The sequence below is a fragment of the Nelumbo nucifera genome, chromosome 4, assembly GCF_055504915.1.
Source record: "Nelumbo nucifera cultivar China Antique chromosome 4, China Antique-T2T, whole genome shotgun sequence".
Taxonomy (NCBI): Eukaryota; Viridiplantae; Streptophyta; class Magnoliopsida; order Proteales; family Nelumbonaceae; genus Nelumbo; species Nelumbo nucifera.
In genome coordinates this window covers 86,137,463-86,156,082 of record NC_142652.1, presented here as the reverse complement: position 1 = coordinate 86,156,082, position 18,620 = coordinate 86,137,463, and the positions used below count along the sequence as shown (strand labels likewise).

The window sequence follows — 18,620 nt, the reverse complement described above, 5'->3', positions numbered from 1 at the left end:
CCTCTTGAAGCTCGAGTTGTCTTGTCCTTAATGATGTTGACTTCGTCTACCAGAGCAACCTCCTTGAACATTGCAAGAAGCTCAGCTTCAGTCATGTTCTTGGGAACCTGACCTACGAAGAGCTTAACGCTCTCCCCGCTAGGCTTCTTGCTTTTCGGCGCTTCCTCCATTGGTGCCGAGCTTCGCTCCCTGCACAGCTCTGCAATTCCTTGCAACCGGAGATCTTTCTTCTTCTCCTCTCCTTCCTTCTAATTCTAAACAAGTATTCGCTCGTTCTTGTTGGTGGAAAATGAAACCTCTCTCGAGGGGCAAACTTGGATCTTTATAAATTCCAATTGTGGTTTGAAGTCCGTAAATACCCCGGAACTTGAACATAAATACGGAAATGACCTACTATTTTGTCTACGCGGTACATATGAGAAGTAACTGACGGACAGAGATACATTTGGGTCCTGGATTTAGGAAATTTACGAACTGGAGACTTGCTTTTTCTCTTGACAGAAATACCCCTGCGGCGTTTTGTTCTAACAGCGTGGCATTGAAAAGTTTGAATTTATTGGACAGAAAAAGAAGTCGAGCACTTGAAGGCTGAAGCCGCTCTTTTTTCTATTCGAAAAAGAGAAGCTGGATCCTGGATCCAAATCCAATCATCCAATCCAATGAGGAGCTCCCCACATGGAAGTTGATTTTCTACTTCAGATTGGAATCTACCTAACACTCACTCAGAGTCAGGCCCCACCTATATTAACACGTGGCATGATTATTTTATGTACAGGTATCGATAGCGTGTCACACCGTATTGTAGGACATGTATGGGTTTTTTAAGGTTCCCAATACGTTAAATACAAGGATTTAGGAATTAGGATTAGGACAAATCACCATGTTCAACGGTTCAGAGCCTGAAAGCTGAAACAATTTCAATCCATTACCATCGCCCTTTTAAATTGCGCAATGGTTACTCCAAAGTCCAAACCGTGCTTAAGTATATAGCTGTAAATGCGTTGGATCTAGTTTCGGACAGGCTGTACCATTCCTAAATCGGTTTCACTCCATGGACCAACCCAAAACCATCCTATTGACAATCGGGTCTGACCTGATTAGACCTGAAATCCATAATTATCTATGATATATATATATATATAATAATTTGAAATTTTAATTTTGAATAAGAATAAATTTATATTGATAAAAAAAGTGCTTTAACGAAAAATATCTCATGCATAGTCTATAAAACATACCTTTTAAACATAAAACATAACCAAAAAATCATGAGAAAAGCAGAGCAGAGGCCTTTATATAGTTGATGATGATGGGCTTTTGGCGTGGATAGAGCTGATGGCACAACTTTATGTATATCGAACATTGATGGCACAAGGGCCGAATTAGAACTTTGCCCCCAATTGCTGCTGCCGGAGGACAGACTCAGTGTTTTTGGTAATTGAGTGAGGGTCAGATCGGGCACATTCTAGTGGAGGGCACTCCAGGGCTGTGCACGTTTGTCCCAATTCCCAAATTTAAGGATCCGTTTGGTTCATTTGGTTAACAATTGGAATTGGAATTGGAATTAAAATAAATCTTGAGATCGGAATGTTCCATTTCCCTCACCTGTTTGGCCCAGATGGGAATTAAAATCCGAATCAGTTATGAATTCTCATTCTCTAGGAAATGGGAGGGAATGGTCCATTTCTTCTGATTAGAGAGTGTCATTTCACAAGGAATAGGAATGATATTCCGATTTCTTCCAATCAAATAATTTGGACCATTCCAGACCAAGGTTCAAAATATTGATATATCGGTATGGATGTATTGGGTGAATCGGTACTGTTTTTTTTTTCTGAAACTGGTTCAGGGGGGTCAGTTTAGGTCACCTCCACCCTCTGAACCATTCAGACTCCCGATACACCCACTATAGGGGCGTATTAGAGGGGTCCCAGAACGATACGCATCAGCCTATATGAACCGATACGTATCGATACTTTGAACCTTTTTTCCAGACCCTATTCCCGTAAACCAAATAAACCCTATTATGAAGAATCTATCATACCCCTATTACTACCAAATGTTATCAATCGGTCGTTGATCCAGCCAGTGGGGTCAGTGTTCCGGTGACTCGGTCACAATCCTAGTTATAGTCAACCGTACAAAAAAATTAAAAATGTTGATTCGGTCGACGACCCATCAACCTAGACAGAATTGTCGATCTATGTAGATCCATTGACAAAATAGGTTGAGTCATTGACCCAGATGATTTAAATTTCAATCACCAACCTAATGATCTATAGGAAAAAGTTGTCCAATCTCATTAACTGCAACTAGAGAGGCATTTGATAATTGCTGAATGGACACCAAAAGCGTAATGTAAAGAAGAACCCAAACTTAAAAAATGGCTTGAATTAGGGGTGTTGTCAATATATCATTAAAATTTCCTTCAAGTTGTCAAGATTGTCATTTGGCAGTTGGCACCCCTCCAAATAGGAAGCGCAGGATCATACCTATAAAATTGTAAAAGTGTAAGTTAAAAGGTGGTGGTATAGGTAGTGTGCTGTTCCAACACCTTTCCAACATGATCACTGCACATTTCATACATGGCAGGTCCTACATTTTTTGTGGGTTCCAATGTATAGGAATGCATTTTGTTTCTACGAGATCCCGGGGGCATTGACATTTAGTACCCAAATTTTCATTTGTCACAACTCACAAAGAGCTACATTGTACTTTCAAATTCCAACACTAGGCTCCTGTGTTGGCATTCCATCAGTTTTGAATTTTTATGAGACCACTTTGCCCTCTCGTTATTGCATATCCAAAACTCAAATTTTGAAATCTCTTTCTCCTTCTTCTTTTCATTTGTTTAAGACAAAATGAAAAAGAGTCGAAAGAAATAGCATATCCATAATAAAATCGGAAACTTGGACTTTGAAGATAGAATAAAAGAGAGGGAAGAGGTTCAAAAAGTGATGGAATCCTAATGGTGGGAGAAGAGTGTTGGAATCTGAAAATACAGGTAGCTCTCTTTAGTAAATGAAAATTCGAAGACCTAAGCTTCACTACATCCAAATTACCAAGTGGTTTTTGTTCGGGTGAGAGTTGAGCTGACCAAGAATGTCATGTAGCAACTTTTGTGGCCGCTCTTTTTCTCTAGCCACGTTGACGCCACGAGTTACAAAAGAGCATGACTAAGAAGGAATGCCCTGTATAGACAAGGAAGTGGACTCCGTCGGGACAACGAAACCTCCCGAAGACCTCGACGGACAACCTCATCTCAACAACCCTAGAAGCCCTATCCACCTAGGACACGGACAACCAATTATAAATAGGTATTCCTCACTCGAGGTAAGGGACTCTTGGAAGAACACTCTTTAAATATTTCTACATTATCTCTTCGGCTCAAACTAGCATTACTTCAACCTACTCAGCCTGGCCACTTCTTTCTCTACCCAACTAACTTGAGCGTCAGAGTACATACTTGGGGAATAACTACTCGGGTCTCTAACCTTTCTCCTGGTTGCAAACCTCAGTATGTGACTTCGTCTTTCCACATCGGCCTCGTCTGATTGGCAGGATTATCTGATTGTGACCTCGATTCGGAACACCTCGGATCGAATAGCATCATATTGGCATCGTCTATGGGAAGTGTACAAAAAGCCATTTCCCAAACACCTTTTCACGCACTTAAAGCAACTATGCCTAAAAACACATCCAACCACTCCAGAGCATGTTCCCCATCTCAGAGATCCCGCTCAGTTGGCAGCTCTCCACCTCGGTAGCCCCAACATTAGATTGTGGTCGACCTTGCGCAATTCCAAGCCATGCAATAGAAAGTCGACCACATCCTAGCCATGATGGAGACGCTAGGGAAACCAGCTCACCCCTCCCCAAGCTACATGCCCTACCACGTAGGCACCTACTATAGCCAATCCTCACAACGAGGACCCCAAAAGGCGCCACACAGACAAGTACAGGGCCTAGTTTGACCGCGAATGACTACAGCCATCCAGAAGACCTGACTCCCTAGCCCGGCCTCGTGCACATGACGCCCACAATAGATCCCTTCACTCCGCCCGGGTGCCAGTGAAAGAACGGCTCGGCCAATGTCTACAGCAACCACCAATCTCGATAGTCGAATCTAGCTTGGTCTAAGATCGGCCTGTAATTCCAAAAGGGGAGAAGTCTGCGAACATGGCCCTAGTCAACAAAGATGCTAAGATCAAAGAACTAAGAGAGTGGCTAGCCAAACTACAGCACAACCAAGTGGTATAGAAGTGCTTCCCTTCCGACGGCTCAACCCACAGAGTAGCACCACGGTCAATAGCCTGCCAAAGAGCTCGTCTTCATCCAAGAGATCGTCGACAAGCTCCCTCTAGCTAGATGGTGACCTCCTCAGCTCAAGAAGTACGATGGAGGCTTGGACCCCAACAACCACATTGAGGGGTTCAAAGCGATAATGATGTTGTAGGCTCCTCCGAAGGCCTCATGTGCAAGGTATTCGTCGCCACCCTCCACGGAGTCACTAGAACTTGGTACGCCTCCCTTCCTCCATGGTCCATATCCTCCTAGGAGTAGTTGGAGACACAGTTCCTGGTGCAGTTCACCACTAGCCAAAGGCATCGGAAGACATCAATCAACCTCATGCAATTGCGGCAAAGGAAATGAGAGACCTTGAGGGAATACTTGGCGAGGTTCAATGCCAAGGTCCTCTAGGTCCGAGCTCTAAACCAGTCAGTAGCTATGAATGCCAACATGAGCGAACTGCGCTCCTCAGTGTTCAACTTCTCATTGCAAAAGAACCCTCCGCCCAACAAACTAGCCTAACTCTAGGCTAGTCAACTCGAAGAAATTAAAGTTCCTTAATAGGATCGTAGAGCCCTTCCACGCCTAGTCACAACTGAGCACTACACTCCTTGACTTCAGAACTAGGAGAGTGGTGTTCAGGTGATAGTTGAGTTGGCTAAGGATGCCACGTGGCAACCTCCACGGCCGTCCTCTCTCTCTAGCCACGTCGACGCCACGTGTAATGGAAAAGCACGACTAAGAAAGAGTGTCCTACAAGGACAAGGAAGTGGACTCCACCGAGGAAGAGGAAACCTCCCGAAGACCTCGACGGACGACCTCATCCCGACAACCCGGGAAGCCCTTTCGATATTCCCTGTTCGAGGTAAGGGACTCTTGGAAGAACACTCTTTGAATACTTATGCACTATATCTCTTCAACTCGAACCAGCATTACCTCAATCTGCTTGGCCCGACCATCTCTTTCTCTATCCAACTAACTTGAGCATCGGAGTACCTACCCAGGGAATAATTAATCGTTTCTTTGACCTTTCTCCTGATTGTAGATCTTAGTGCGCGACTTCATCCTTCCACCTCGGTCTCGTCCAGTTAGCAAGATTATCTGATTGTATTATCTATTCGAAACACCTTGGATCGGGCAACATAGTTTTCTGTATTTTAACCTGTTTATGTTGAATTCTTTTTAGCATTCTGATTTGTAGTTTCCACTCTTATTCCAGCAGTTATCACATGTTTTTTAGTCTATTCCATTTCTTGAGAGATGTTTTTTGAGAAAACAATGCTACATTGGCATGCCATTTCTCAAACAATGTTTCTTTTTCTATTTGTTATCATTGATGTTGCTGCCACATAGACATTTTTTCAATGCCATATCAGCATATTATTGTTAGCAACAACAAAAAAACACTCGTACCATACATTTCCCAATTTCTAAGGCGTAGTCTGAGCATTGCTGATGTGGCATGAAGAAATTGCATCGGTTAAAAACACCTACTATATGAACATTAGAATACAAGATTTGTGGAGGTTAAAGAAATATTAATAACCATTCCAACCAGGTGCTGTAGGGATTTTGCTATAATGCCTGCTACTTGGTGCTGCTAGTCAATGTAGACAGGGATAATATGTAATATTGACTTTTTCCTTGTTAATTTCTGGCTCTAACTTCCATCTCACAAAATTACATTCGGTGAGGATTTTTAAGAAGATTGTTCAATTATCAGGTGAAAATTAGGTACTGTAAAAATTGAAATTAATTAAGGTTGTGTTTGTCTCTTAAATGGATACAAGATTTTTTTTAGTGAAACATCTTCACTTATTATTTCTGACTTCTTCACAGCAAAAACCATTGAACCTCACAATGCCTAGACTATATCCAACCTTTCCACATGTTACATGTGAACAAACAGCAGCAACAACTTAAAGGAATTCCAAGTTCTCTTGGAAGTTGGAACTACTAATCCAACTGAAATATAACTTGAATATTTCAGCCAGCATAAAATATCTTCTCTCCATTTTTTCTTGAATCAAATGGAATTCTGAATAAAATTAAACCATCTTATTTGATCTTGAGGCTTAATTTTGGAAGGAGTAAATGCAAATATGTAGAGTGCAAAACTTTAAATTTTGTATGTATTTGCATTTATACTCTTTCTAAATTAAGCCTCAAGATTATTTGATTTTATTCAGAATTACACTCGGGTAAAAGGGAAGAATTTAATTTTACTTGTAAAAAAAAAATATTGGAAAAAAATGGGCTTTAAGCATTATTCCATCATTTCTTTTAGCCACGTGGAAAGATGATATGGTTGACTAACTATTCATGTCAATATGTAATGTGTGATTCTTTGGAGTCAGAATATTACTATCACCCATGTCACCACACATAATATGTATGGTTGGCCATAGAAATGGCAATTTTGACCCCAACCCATTTGACCCACCCAACCCATTCACCTTGGAATCCACCAGTACCCACCCAATCTATTGGTGGGTCATATATGGATCGACTAACCCATTAGGGTCGGTGAAAAGGGTGGGTTGGGTTGAGGGTACCCATTAGGGTCAGGATGGGATGGGTTGCGCGGGTCAAGATGGATTGGGCCAAAGTCAGCTCTATCTATATTTGCCAAATCTCAAAAAATAAAAGTTGCAAAGATTTGAACTCAAGCCTCCTACCGTGCTCACACCTCATTACACTTCCAACCCACCATGACACATTTAATTTTGAGATTAAAAGTGAAGTAAAATAAATTTTATTAACTTTCATGTTAACATGCAATTTTACACAAAAACACTTTTACAAAAGCAATTTTATGAAAAAGACTTTTATGAAAACACTTTTACACGAAAGCACTTTTATAAAAGTACTTTTATGAAAGTACTTTTACAAAAGTATTTTATGAAAGTACTTTTACAAAAGCACTTTACGAAAGTACTTTTACGAAAAAACTTTTATGAAAGCATAAAATAACTTTTATAAAAGTACTTTTACAAAAGCATTTTTACAGAAGTACTTTCATAAAAGTACTTTTGTGAAAGCACTTTTATAAAATTTATGCATTGTTTTTGCATTTTCTGCAATTTTTTTGTTATTTTCTGCATTTCCTGTAATTTTTGGTATTTTTCTGCATTTTCTAAATTTTTTGGTGCTTTTTTGCATAATTTGTGTTTTTCATGCATTTCCTATAATTTTCTGGTATTTTTACATATTTTCTGATTTTTTATGCAAAAGTTCTGATTTCTTTTTGTAATTTTTTAGTATTTTTTGTATTTTCGTAATTTTTTGGTATTTTACTATTTTCTGCATTTATCTACAATTTTTGCATTTTCGGGTATATGAGTTAACTTAACTCGTTTTTTGTCACGTGGCAATCTTTAGAGATATTATTCTCTGAAATTTTATTATTTTGGATATGCGGACCATCCTGACCAACTTGTGTATTTATAAGTGAGAGTAGGTGGGTCAGTATGGGTGAGTGTAGTTAAGGGTCAATATGGATGAGTCAAGTGGGTCAATATGGGTGGGTCAGGGTGGATTATGGTTAGGATTGATGATGGGTCATGGTGGGTTGGTGGGTCAATATGAGTGGATTGGTATTCAACCCTTACCCAACCCAACCCAATCCAATCCATCCATTTGCCACCCCTTTGGCCAAGTTCTTATAATGGGCCCCACACATGATATGCAGATACATATCACATTGGAATGTGTTGGAAGGGACTTCCGTTGGCGGGAGATGGATTTGGACTCAAATTCTCGGCTTTGAGTTTCCCTACCACAAAGAACTGTAGATTGATGCAAGTAAAGAGTGTGCTAACAGGTTGACAACAAGGCATCCAACCATTGACATCTTCTGTGTTAGTTTCATTGTATATTGGAGTCCCATAACGCCCCACAGCACATCCCAACTGTGTATTGGGAACATCTCCAGATGATATTCCCAATACATGGGGCGTTATAGGGCATTATGGGAATATCTCTCGATGATGTTCCCAATATATGGTTGGGATATATTGTGGAGCATTATGGGAATATCTCTCGATGATGTTCCCAATACACTGTTAGGATGTGCTGTGGGGCGTTATGGGGCACCCCCTTTTGGAGTGCTGATGTGAACTTTGTATATCAAGGTTTTTAAAATCGACCTAGAGAACGAACCGGTTAGGGGTCCGGTTATCGTGTCGAACGGTCTGTCCATTCCGACAAAAAAATTAAAAAATTTAAAAAAAATAAAAAAATGATCAAAACCGTTGAATGGTCAAACGATTCAACTGCCTAGATCAGCGGTTTACTGACCAAATCAACATTTTTTTTTTTGCAAATATCTGGTTTTGAGAAAAAACAAAACCAATCACCTGCCTGATTCCCGGTTTTCCCATTTGATCGTTCAGTCCAGTCCGATTTGAAAACCATGCTGTATATTGTCATTTATGGAAAATATTCCCAATCCAACCATCTTGTCAATGTATTAACACTTTAACAGGCTTTCCTTTTGTTGGTAGCAATAATTCAATCTCATTCACATCCTATGGCAATGGATAAATTACTTGTCCAGGAAACATCATTGGCTATCAATCATATCAAACAAAGAGCAACATAAACCATCATGTACTGTAGTTGATCCAATTCAGGACTGCTTTCCCTTTCAAGACATTCACTTATAACTAACATCTATCTATTAGTGTATAATGTCAGCGTTAGTCTTGACTCCACGTCCAGGCCATAAAAGAATCAAAATATTTCAATATAGTATCATATAATATCAATGCTTGTTGTTTAAATATTGGATAAAAGACTTAAACCACCCTTGGTATTTCTGAAATATCCCCCAGGGGACAAAAACCTCCCCAGCATGGTTTTTAAAATTGACCTGGAGATCGAATCAGTCATGGGTCCGTTACCGGATCGAATGGTCCGATCGTTTAATGACAACAAATAAAAAAAATTAAAAAGAAATAAAAAAATGGTTAAAACCGTTCGAACAGTTTGAATGACTAACCACCCGGTTCAGAGGTTTGCTGATCAAAATCAATGGCTTTTTAAGAAAATTCAGTTTTGGGGGAAACAGAACCGGTCCCGATTTTTCCAGTCTGACCATCCGGTCCGATCCGTTTTTGAAAACAGTGCTCCCCAATATGCTGACATTAGCGGACAAAAACCTCCTCTTAACTTTCCATTCGTATCTGTTATACATGACTAGACCTGTTCATGGGCCGGGCTCGGGCCGGGCTTTGACTCTTTATTAACAGAAAACTGTTAGGCCCGAGCCCGAGCCCGGCCCGACCAACGGGCCTACAACTTGGGCCCGAGCCCGGCCCTGATGAAAAGCCCGAAGCCCGAGCCCGAGCCCGAAGCCCGACCTAATAAAAGAAATTCAAAATTTTCTGACATTTTCTATTTTAATTTAAATGTTTTTTTCCCCTATTTAAATGAACAATGGGTCTACAAGTGAATCAATGACCTCAAATCAAAACATTTATTCAAATAGACATCACATAGGGTTTTTACTTAGGTTTAACTATAGGTCGGGCCGGGTTTACTTAAGTTTAACTATAAGTCGGGCCGGGCCGGGCTATTTTGGCAAAGCCCGAGCCCGGCTCGAATTTTATGTGGGCCGGGCTTTTTGGCCCGAGGTTAAGCCCGTGGGCCAAAAATCTTGTTCAAGCCCGTCCGGGGGTCGGGCCGGGCCGGGCCGGCCCGTCGGGCCACCCAGCCCATGAACAGGTCTATACATGACATAATGTGCAATTTAAGTTTTTTGAAAATCTCAAATTTGTCCTTATAGGATAAAAAATACATTTGCATCCATCGTTATTTTTCAAATTTTTTAGGAGGACAATATACTAACTGTAACACGAGCTCACTCATTGTTGTTCCTGATAGAGAATGGACCCAATTAATGAACAATTAATCCTCCATCGCCTATTGCATCCCACTTTACAAACCAATAAAGGTGATGCAAATGACTATCAAAATGGGTCGTTTCTAGCATTTTGGATCAACAATTTACCCGTTGCAGCGTAATTCCATAACCATTCCATACTTGGTTGTTCAATAAAACCCATCTCAATGAGGGGGGTTTTAGTCCGAGGGGGTTTTAGTCCAATTAGAAACCCCAATCGTGATCCAGATAGTCTCGTATGGTATTTGTGCTATTTTTTTTTTTTTATTTTGTGAGTACTATCTAATTTTAATTTTCATCTCACGAGTCAATATATGCAAGTAATTTGCAAAACAAAAGAAAACAACCCCAAGGGGTGCCCATTCACTTCATAACTCAATGAGTTTTCCGTAAATAATTTGCAAAGACTCGCTTCTCTCTAGTTTTAAAAGTCGGATGGGACTTGAGAACTTCCTCCACTAACCCAATGGGTAGGCATTGAAACCTAGAAGTTGAAGAATCAAAGACTTTTGTGTTGTCTATAATTAAGCAGAACATACAACGTTATTTATTTTCAGGTGAAGGGACAGGTTAGTAAGCCATCACATCCCATTTCTTCCCTGACTTTAAAGCTTCAGTGGTTTTATTTGAAAATTTAAAGAGTGATGAAGGGTAAAAATGTCTTTTGATGTATTTTGTCAAATATAACGACATGTTGTTCTAACGGGAAAGTCGGAAGTTTAAGTCCTATAAAAGATTAGAGGGGAGGTTTAAATCTTTTACCCTTAAATATTTTACTTATGGGTTTCATGGGTAAGATAAGGTTTTAAAAATCAGACTGAACACAGAACTATTATGGGGACTGGTTTTCGAGTCAAACGGTTTGAATGAATGATTAATTCTGATTTAAAAAATTAAAAAATAATTAAAATAAAAATGGTCAAAACTATTGTTCGGGTCAACGGTTCAACCACCCAGGTCAGTGGTTCACGGGGCAAATCAATGATTTTTGACCCAAGAGAGGTTTCAGGGTGAAATGGAACTGGTTGCCTGATCAGTTCCCTGGTCAATTGGCCCAACTATCTGGTGTAGTTCAGTTTTCAAAAACCATGGGTGAGATGTTCTGAACCAATGCCAAGCAAAGCCAACATATTATAATTGCTAATAAGAGAAGTAAAAGTATTCACACACTTAATTACAATATATATATATATTTTTTTTAAATTCTGAAACCAAAGATTGCTGATTTTGAAACCAAAAATTAATAATAAATAATGCAGCAAATACTATAGCCACAAAAATTGGCCAAGCCAATCACTAGGTAAGCAACCTACATGATGGGATTCCTTATAAGCAAAAACTCTACACACTCTCTAAGTGTGAGAACCCAGTCACCAATAGGGAATATTTTTCCATAAATTTAATATACACGTAGATGTAGGGGTGTCAATGGACCGGTTTTAAGTTGGACCCTGTCCAAATCAAAATCAATTTGAATAGATTGAATGGACCAATATGACAAATTGAATTAGACCAGTCCAAACTTAATGGTCCAAAACATTTATTGGATTGGACTGGACCTGGTCCATCTGTAATGGATTCCTATTGGATTGGGTTGGAATGAACCAATATCTAGTCCATTGATAAAAGATAAGAGCACAAGTGTCAATGGACTAGGTTTGGGTTGGAACAAGTCTAAATTAAAACCAATTTGAACAGATTGGACTGTCCAGACATTGAATTGGACTGATCCAAAATGGTTTAAAATATTCATCGGATTATATTGGACTTGGTCCATCTATAATGGACTCATATTGGCCAGATCGGATTGGACCAAATTTGATCCAATTGACACCCCTACACACATGTATGGAAGATGTTTTCAATGTGTGATTGGATGATATGTAGGCAGAATTTTTGGTTTAAGAAGATCTTTATCCAATGAAAAATTTTGGGAAAATTCCCAATTAGTACCCTGCATTTTGGGTCTAGTGCGATTTTGGTCCCTAGACTTTAAAACACGATAATTCAGTACCCAAACTTTCAAAATGTGCCAATCTAGTAACTGCCATTAAATGGAATATGAAAATACACAAATGCCTTTCGGGTGTCATTTAAGTTTCTTTACCAACCATTCAAATGCCCTTCTCAAAACTAAAACATTGTTCATCATCTTCTTCTTCAAGAAGATAAAATAGAGGTATAAGTTTTTGGTACAATTTTGCAAGGGAATGGTAATGATTTGACTCCTACAAAAACCAAACGACTCCCCTTAAATCCCTAGTTAATGAATGTGGCAAGTGTTGAAACCCAAATGGGTTTGGGGTTGTTCACCATTGCTTCAGTTCAATCTTAATTCCTAAGGAAGAAGATGATGAACAATATTTTAAAGGGTAATTTTGACATTTTCAAAATTTTTAAATTGCACATGTCATCACGTGATACACATAACTGACAGCTGGTTAATGATAGGTACTGGATTTGTATATTTTGAAAGTTTGGGTACTGAATTATCGTATTTTAAAATTTTAAAACCAAAGTGGCACTAGACACAAAATACAAGGTACTGTAGTAGGATTCGACCTAGCTCCACATAATAATGCAAGAGATAAGTAATGATTAATAAAAGGGCAAATTTCTTAAACTATCCTTATGGTTTAGCTAATTGACTAAGTATACCCCTCCTGTTTGACTATTGTCTAGTGCTACTTCTACTGTTTCGGAAAACTACCATTATCGTTAAAATATTAACAGAAGGGCTGATATGCTCATTTAGCCCTTAGGTCAAATTGAAAGTTCCCCTGGTTCTTGTTAATCTTCCTCGATTTGTCTTCATTGCCCAGGTCCAGATCTGGGTTCCTTCATCTAAGATGGGGTGGGTAGGTATGGAGGAGCTTTGAATAAATGCATATTTGAGCGGAGAGCTTTGAACATATGCATAACAACCTCTCTCTCTCTCTCGCCTTTTTTCATCACCGTCATTGTTGCAAGTTGCAGCAGTGGCAGCGGACCCCTCCACATCTGACCTCTCTCTCCGTCCCCTTTGTTCTCTCTCCCTCTCGCCCCTGTTTCGTTCTTTGAGATGATTTTTTGTGGGACAAGTCACCTAGAGGAGGAAGAAGTAGAAAACATCATTAAAATTGTAGATCTACGCTAGATCTAGACTGACTGTTAAATTAGTTAACGAGTTAGATCTAGTTGTTTTTTTGTTTTAATATTTGTCTCCTGTTATAGAATCTACAACTCAAACTATAAGAATGGATAAAAATCTGATTGTATTGCCATTCATTTGTGCAATTCTTTTGTTGAATCTGATTTGTGAAAATTTTATCCTATTTGATAGTTGGGCCCGCACATACATACTAGATGCTCGAAGAAATTGAAATCCCCTTTTATCTCTTTGTGTTTTTATTATTAAAGTAAAGAAAAAGAAAGAATTAGCTTAGGTCGTGGTTTCTGCCGCTGCCATCTTTGTGTGAGTTAAGTTAGCTAAGATATTGGAAAGATTTGTGGCCAATCAACCGATATAATAAAAGAGGTTATCACGCGACTAATTCTGCTAGATTAGCTGTAAGTTTTTGTGGTATTATAGTCGAACCTTAGTTAGGATTTAAAAACATTATCTGGTGAACTATTATCTAGATGAACAGTTTAATTGTTCTCTCTCTCACCCCTGTTTCATCATCGCCGACCCTTCCACATCCATGCTTGAACCCTATAGAGTGGAGGTGCCTCTATCGGGAGCCGTCTTTGGTGAGATTGAGGCTTGGAGAGAACCAACTAAAAGAGGGATAACTCTTTTTGCCATCAAGATGGACTTTTTCTTCACCACAAAGTGGTGCTTCTGGGTTTTCATTGGTAAATTGGCAGGAGGTGCTGGTGGCTCTCTTGAAGAAGACTGTGAAGGAGGAGGAGGAGAAGAGGGAGAGGGAGAGGGATGAAGGGTAAAATTGGGTTTAAAAAATTATATGTCACATGTGACGGAATATTAATGGATACTAATGATAAGGGTAGAGCTAATCAATTGTCAGAAGCAGTAAATATAGCATTAGGCAATAGTCAAACATAAGAGGTATATTTAGTCAATTAGCTAAACCATAAAGGTAGTTTAAGAAATTTGTCCTTAAAGCTTCGTTTGTTTGCGATGCAATACCTCGGTTTGCGTTTACGAGTGTTTATTTGAAATATAAAAAAATAATGATTATCAGAGCAAAAATATATTTGCTGACACTTTTGCACTCTGAAAATAGAGCATTACTGTACCTATTTTTTGGATACAATTTTGTGTTCTAGTGATAATTAACTTTTTGACCAAAGTTAGCATAAGATAATTAGAGCATTTATTGATGAGCCCACACTTTTACATCGATTTCAACCAAATATGATGAATGCAAAAACAATTTAAAATGTAAACCATATTTACATTCATAAACCGAAAAATAGATAAATATGTAACATAGTATTTGAATTTACATTGCTGTCGGTATATATATATATTTGATATTTGACACAAAACACAAACTACCTGGCTAACATGCCAATCGAGCAACCACACAGTTTGGCTTCTGAGCAAAATATGAGAAACGAAGATGAGAAGAAAGGATAATTTGGGTAGTATCGCGTGTAGGTAGCGATAGAAAGATAAGTGTGCCAGGCTGTCCCTTCAATACTCTTCTTGTTTTTTTTTTTTTTTAATTATTTTTATTTTATTTTCTTGGGTAACGTAATGGTTGGATATTCGGAAATCGCAAAGACGCAACCAGGGGGAAGGAAACAGCAGGTGAAACTGTGAAAGAAAACCCAAGTCGTCGACAGTAACCTGCAGAATTTATATTGCCGGATGCGGCTTCTACACTATTTTTGTAAGTAGCAACAGAAGCTCGACTAATTAACGCAATGTTTTTAATTTAAAAACTGACCAGGAACAGTAACTGCTTTGACCAGTGACCACTGATTTTTGGGTTGGCGATTTAGTTATTTCGAATGGACTGTTTGCTAATTTAAAAAATAAAAAATAATTAAAACAAAAATGGTCAAAAGTTAAAACATTGTTGTTTAAGTTGAATGAATCGATAGTTCGATTACCTGAATCAATAGTAAGGGTGTAAATGGATCGAATTCGAATCGCATTAAGTAATATTTGAATTCAAATTCGATTAAATATTTGAATATTGAATTTGATTAATTAATTATTTTAGATAATTAATAAATATATTATTAATATAAAGTATATAAATATATAAATTATTTATATAATTTAATTATTATATACATAAATTATATAAAATATTTTATATATTATATATAAAAATTAAATAATCGGTCGAATTCAGATACTTATTGAATCGAATCAAGTCATATCTGAATTCAAATCCAATTAACTATTCGGTATGAATGGGATATCCGAATCCAACCGATTAGATATTTAAATTATCTGAATTAAATTCGATTATATTAAATATCAAATTCAAAATCAACTTTTCGAATACCATTGATTAAACAAATCACCAATCAAATCATCTGTTTTTAGGAAAGAATCGATTCAAGGGTGAAACAGAACCAATTTGTCCATTTGGATCAATAATGATTTGAAAATCATGATGACCAATGGCTCAACATTCAGGCCTATAATTCATGCAAAATTTTTCACCTCAATGGAGATTGTAGATAGAGACTGACGAAGAATTCGGGGATGGAAGCTTTGGCTCCATTTTATCAAAATCTTGTAACTAATGGAACGGTATCATAATAGTTGTAACTAATGGAACTGTACCATAATAGTACTAAACCAATCAGGTGGTATTTGTCAAAATTCATATAAAGTTACCTTGTCATGTCTTTGGCAGTACAGATCTCCCTTCAATTAATATTCTTTTAATATTAATTTAGAGGGTGATTCTTAAACTGTAATTTCGAATATGTTGGAAGTTGATTCTGTCCCTCGTTGGAGAATTAGAACTGTTATTACTAGCTGCAAATTACTCATGGTGCAAATCCCTCCCTCACTACTCAGTTAGATGGCACCTTGCCCCGAGTTGAGATGTTCTATCAATAAAGCATGTTCCAACCTTCTACAATTTAATCTAACACTGTAAATGCCACTATGAGACTAGGACCCATTATGATAGTAGAACCTGCTATATATGAAATGTACGGTGTGAGATTATGCTTGTAGAGGGTTGGAACATGTTTTGTTGGCAGGTGATCTGGACTCCCTCATGTTATGATTTTAAAAAAGTGATTTCGAAATTGAACCATTATAGCCACTGATTTCTGGGTTGACAGTTTGACCATTTGGTTCGAATAAATGGCCCGTTCTAACAATAAAAATTTAAAAATAAAAAAAATGACAAAAAATAATTGAACAAATCGACAAATTAACAATTCAACCACCCGAGTCAATCGGTCATTGACCGATTCAACGATTTTTTACGAAAAACTAAATTTAGGGTAAAATAGAACTGATTATCTGAATGATTCTCGGGCCAATTAATCTGACCATCTAGATCAACGGCGGTTCAAAAAACATGCCTCGCACCAATAATAAGGCAACCCACTTGTTGGCCTAGCGTGCTCTTAAATGAAGCTTTATTGGAATATTGGAAGATTGTAATTCAAAACAGGTTTGATAATGAATTGGTCTCCAGTTCTATGCTTGTAGGTCTTTTGCCTTCAAAAAAATAATAGCAAGGGAGAAGGGAAAACCCGACGTATAACGGCCTGTGGGTTCGGTATTTGGAACCGCACAGTAACTCGGTTAGGTATTGGGTGCTGAAGGTGGTGCAAATTGCGTTTACTGCCATTGGGTGCGCTGATGCCTCGTCTTTTGAAGGTGGTTGCCTGAACTTTGCTATATATGTTGGATATTGAGCAATGAGCTTCTTTTAATGATTTTCTGATATTACCCGACCAATCCATTTTAAACCCACATTGTACCTGTTTTCCCCACATTGCCCGGTGGGGGTGGGGATAAAGCTTTTCAAAAAAAGCTTTTAATTTAAAAATTTGAGGATTTGGGTCCCCAATGGGGATTCCATCTATCTTTTACCCCTGATGAGGATGGGATTGAGGATAGGGATTTGTTTTAAAATTGAAATTGGGAATGAGGAGTATGGCTTGAACTTATCCCGTTGCCCTTTCTACATCAAGGAAATTGAAAATAAAAATTATATGAATTTGAAATTAAAAGTGCTTAGGTGGCTTTAGAATATGGAAATGGCCAAGGTTTTTAAAACCGAATCGGATAACAAATTGTTCAGGGGTCTAGTTCCCGGTCAAATGGTCTGACTATTAGAACCGAACGGACGATCCGTTCTGATAAAAGAAATAAAAAAAATTAAAAACATCCAAAAACTGTTGGACGATTTGAACGGTTTGATTGCCCAGGTCACAGTTTGCTGACCAAATCAACGATTTTTGGCCAAAAAGACAATCTAAGGTAAAACAGAATCAAACAGGTGACTGATTCCTAGTTTTTTTGGTCCGGTTTTGAAAACCTTGGAAATGACAACTTTCATCAGGAGCCTAAGGTGGCGTTTGATAACACTTTTCAGACCTCTGAATTTGAAAATATTGCTTTGTAGACGCCACTTTTGTTTGGTGTTGCATCTGAAATATGATCTGAAAACTGAAATTTTAAGACTCAGGCCCGTCACTTAACATGTTCAGACGAGTTTTGATGTAGCCTAAAGTCAAAAATACCCCTACCCCACTCGACCTCTCTCTCTCTCCTTGTCTTCCCGCCACTACCACTGCAACTTGTGTTATTATTATTATTATTAATTATAAATTATTTTTACTAATTATTAATTATTTTAATATTTTTTATTAATTTTACTCCTATTATTTATTATTTATTAATTATTTTTATTAATTAGTAATTTTTAATTATTTCATTAATGTTTAAAAATTATTTTAATTTTTATTTGTATAAATTATTAATTTATTAATTATTATTTTTTTAATTTTAATCATTTCATTTATTAACTTTTTATTTTTTATTTGTATTATTTCAAAATCATTTTGAAGTTGAAAATTATTTTTTATGAGATAATACAATTGATAAAATAGTAAAATCAATGAATTTCAGATGATAAATGATTGATCTAACACAATAAATACCTTTTTAACATTTCAGATCTAAAATTTAAATTTATCAAAAGCCACCTAAAATCTCCTCCAAACAAAATTCTTCCCGCATAACGTGTAGCTAATACATTATGTTAAATTCTTAGGCGGGATTCCCATGCATTCACAGTGTGTAAGAGATTTTGCTTGCAGCCCCTTGCCCATTGCCATTCCTATTCACAAACCGTCGGATTTAAGTCTTGTTGCACTTGCACGTCTCCACAGTCGGTTCCCAACGGGCAACGGGTCAGATTCCAATTAGCGGTTTTTACTTTTGCATCACTTTGCATGCAGCATCCTTGCTGTAACTAGATCTAGA

The 18,620-nt window shown here is 37.8% G+C and overlaps 1 protein-coding gene across 1 annotated transcript in view; it reads right to left on the bottom strand.

The window, feature by feature from the left end:
- Positions 1 to 299, bottom strand: part of LOC104585582 (RNA-binding protein BRN1-like) — a 41,537-nt gene extending 41,238 nt beyond the window's left edge. Inside the window, exon 1 of the mRNA XM_010242520.2 lies at positions 2 to 299. Within this exon, the coding sequence (XP_010240822.1) occupies positions 2 to 170 (169 nt within the window). The 5' untranslated portion in view covers positions 171 to 299. The remainder of the gene's footprint in view (position 1) is intronic.
- Positions 300 to 18,620: the final 18,321 nt, after the last annotated feature.